Consider the following 3,544-nt stretch of genomic DNA (forward strand, 5'->3'; position numbering starts at 1 on the left):
TATCTCTTGAAATATTTGTGGTAGAGTATTGGAAATTGGTATAGAGGTATATCAAATAATTCCATACTCATGGAGAAAAATGGGCGGTATTGGAAAAGAGGGCGTTGCACCTCCCATCTTATATATAAAAAAGAAGTGCAAGATTTCAACCAAATTTATATGGCATAGTCGGGCTATTATGCAGATGGTTTGTGTTAAGTTTCCCCGAATTCGGAAAAGGGGGCATGGCACCACCCATACTAACAAAAATTTTCATCTGGTATATCTCTTGAAATATTTGTGGTAGATTACAGGAATTGGTATAGAGGCATATGAAATAATTCCATACTCCCCATTTAAATAAAAAAGTAAGTGCACGAATTCTACCAAATTTAAACGGTATATTCGGACTATAATGCGGATGAGTTATGTGAAGTGTGCCCGAATTCGGTCCAGCGGTTCATGATATATGACAGTTTATGTCTGTCACGTGAACCACGTATATGGTACAACAGCAGATACATGAAAAATCGAAAACATAGTGAAAAATTCTTGCTATGATGTGCTGTGTTTATTTTTTCTTCGGATAAATTAAGTAAAGTATAAACATGGCTGCAATATAGTTCTCAATTAGTACTTGATTTTTTTTAAACATATACGATTTAAAAACAACAAAAAGATTGTTTTATTTCAACCCGGTCTTGAGCTCAAAAAAATCAATATAATAATCAATTGAATTTATTTCAATAATTTTGCACAAGGTTGTTGCATCATTTCGTACGCAAAGTTTCAAAAAGTAGTGTTAAATTGTTGCTATAATGTGCTGTTTTTATTTTTTCTTCGGATAAATTAAGTCAAGTATAAACATGGCTGCTAGTTTTTCAATAGGGATTTTGTAGAGCCAATGGAATGAAAGTCACCACAACACTACATATCTGTCATTTCGTCGTATTATCGAATAGGTGGTGTATATTGATATTCGGTCTTTCTATTTTGGACTTTGAAGAATCAACACAATGCAGGATTTACGTGGAAATCAACAGCTTTTTGGTGGTGCTTTGGTATTATTGCCAGGTGACTTTCGACAAACATTGCCCGTGATTCCACCTTCAACACCGGCAGATGAGATCAATGCATGCTTGAAGTCTTCCCCTCTGTGGCGATATGTGCAAAAATTGACATTACACATGAACATGCGTGTTCAGTTGCACAATAATCGCTTTGAAGATCGGTTCTCGAAGCAATTGTTAGAGATCGGAAATGGCAAAGTTCGAATCGATAATACAAATGGCTTTATTAGATTGCCGAAGAATTTTTGTACAATTCTCCAATTAAAAGAAAAACTGATTGAATGCGTGTTTCCAAATATTGCCCAAAATTACCTGTACCACGATTGGTTGAGAGAACGCGCAATACTGGCACCAAAAATGTGCATGTCAATTCAATCAATTATCAAATTCTAGAAAAATTACAATATGAAGTGACAACATATAAATCTGTTTACAGCGCAATGAATCAAGATGACACAGTGAATTATCCAGTTGAATTTTTGAATTCAATGGAACCGCCTGGTATGCCACCACATTGTTTGAATTTAAAGGTCGGCTCATCAATTATTTTACTACCGAATTTAAATGCTCCAAAACTGTTGAATGGCACAAGACTGGCAGTAAAAAAATTTATGGCGAATTTAGTTGAAGCAACAATACTGACTGGCAAAGCGAAAGGTGAAATTGTGCTCATACCACGTATTCCACTGATAAAAACAGACATGACGTTTGAATTCAAGCGTTTGCAATTCCCAGTGCGTCTAGCATTTGCCCTGTCCGTCAACAAGGCGCCAGGACAAACTCTTCAAGTATGCGGATTGAATTTGGAGGAGCCGTGCTTTTCGCACGGACAGCTATACGTGGCCTGTTCAAGAGTTGGCATTCCAAATTGTTTATTTATTCATACCCAAGATGGAAAAACAAAAAATGTTGTATATCCAAATGTGTTGGATTAAAATTAAAAATAAAGGATCAAACATTTTGAAATAAAACAAAAGATAAATATTCATATAGAAAAATTCCAGGATTTTTCATCAATATTTCAATATTTGGTGTAGAGAAGCACACGGGGGTACCGCTAGTACATATATATTAAAAAAAAAAAATTATTTTTATTCAATTAAAAAATAATACTGAAGAGTGTCAGTATGTAAAAGACTTGTTCTGGTGGATGAACTCCTCCTAAACGACCGAAAGATTTTAATGACACTTTTTTATGTGTTTGAGTAGGTCCCTGTATAGTTTAAGATAACATCTTAAAACGCCAGGTGGCGCTGGAGTCGAGTTTTACTCAAAATCGTATTTGTGATCCGATTTGATTCATATTCGATATATATATTTATTGGTAACGATAGCGGCAATACTATTGCAAAAAAAGTTGCGCAAGGGGCCGCTGGAGCATTCTTGCTTTACGGTGACTAAACAGAATGTGGACCAATGTTACTCACCAGTTTGGTAATTGCCACCAACCATACAGATTCAAGGACGTTTCACCATCGAGCGGCAAGGACTTCTTTCCGGTATAACGCTTTCGTCAGATTATTTAAAACGGCAATGAAGGATATGCCTTCAGTCGACCACAAAACCAAACGTGAACGTAAATTGCTGGCGAAAACGTTGGACCAAATGTTTCAATAAAAAAATAAATTTTGGGCGGCACGAAGTTCGCCGGGTCTGCTAGTACTTAATTAAGATTCTATATTTTAGTATATTCAATCTTAGTCCGGTTTTAAGTTCGGAAATGCTAAGATCGAGTACGAAATCTTGATTCCTTCTCTGAGTGTATGTACATTAGGCTGTTCCAAAAACAGTAAAGTCAGAATTGTAAAGCTCTCACTCCCTAGGATTGTACTATATCGAAAAAAGTACACTCCTATTTTTTTATTTTGAAATCAAAAAATATTTAAAGGTCGCTCAAAGCGTTCAAAGTTTTCCATGTATTTTTATATGAAAAAAACAACTTTTCGTAGAAATGATATAGAATTCTTGAAAATCAATATTTTTCGATCGGTAAGCTCTGGTTCTCTTCAGGAGGCTTTCAATAACAATACTCAATTGTTTATTTAACTATATTTTAATACAAACGATTTGTTATTGGTCCCTCCATTTAATTTTTTGGGGTTTTTGTGGGTTTTTGGCGGACCTATAAATTATAGTTGCGGTGAAAAATGGTCAGATATACTATTGGGTATTATTACTGGGAATCTCGTGCAGAGAAACAGAGTTTTTCGATCGAAAAATATTGGTTTTTAAGAATTGTATACCATTTCTACGAAAGGTTGTTTTTCCCCATATAAAAAAACATGGAAAACTTTGAGCTTTTTGAGCGACCTCTAAATATTTTTGATTTCCAAATAAAACAAGTAAGAAAGTCTAAGTTCGGGCGGAGCCGAACATTAAATACCCGGCGCAAGTATTAAATATATGTTTTCCACCTTTCCGAAAGCTACCGCTACATGATAAGCCGGGGTGTATACATTTTAAGTAAATTAGCGTCCTTAAATTTCGAAATATTG

General features: G+C 35.1%; 1 protein-coding gene across 1 annotated transcript; it reads left to right on the forward strand.

The window, feature by feature from the left end:
* The first annotated feature begins 995 nt into the window (after nt 1-995).
* Nucleotides 996-2,586, forward strand: LOC108371217 (uncharacterized). Its single transcript, XM_017626727.1, has 3 exons — nt 996-1,225; nt 1,486-1,837; nt 2,506-2,586. The coding sequence occupies exons 1-3, from the start codon at nt 996-998 to the stop codon at nt 2,584-2,586; spliced, it is 663 nt and encodes a 220-aa protein (XP_017482216.1).
* Nucleotides 2,587-3,544: the final 958 nt, after the last annotated feature.

This window comes from Rhagoletis zephyria, unplaced genomic scaffold, assembly GCF_001687245.7.
Source record: "Rhagoletis zephyria isolate East Lansing unplaced genomic scaffold, Rhagoletis_zephyria_1.1 Rzeph_scaffold_00065, whole genome shotgun sequence".
NCBI lineage: Eukaryota > Metazoa > Arthropoda > Insecta > Diptera > Tephritidae > Rhagoletis > Rhagoletis zephyria.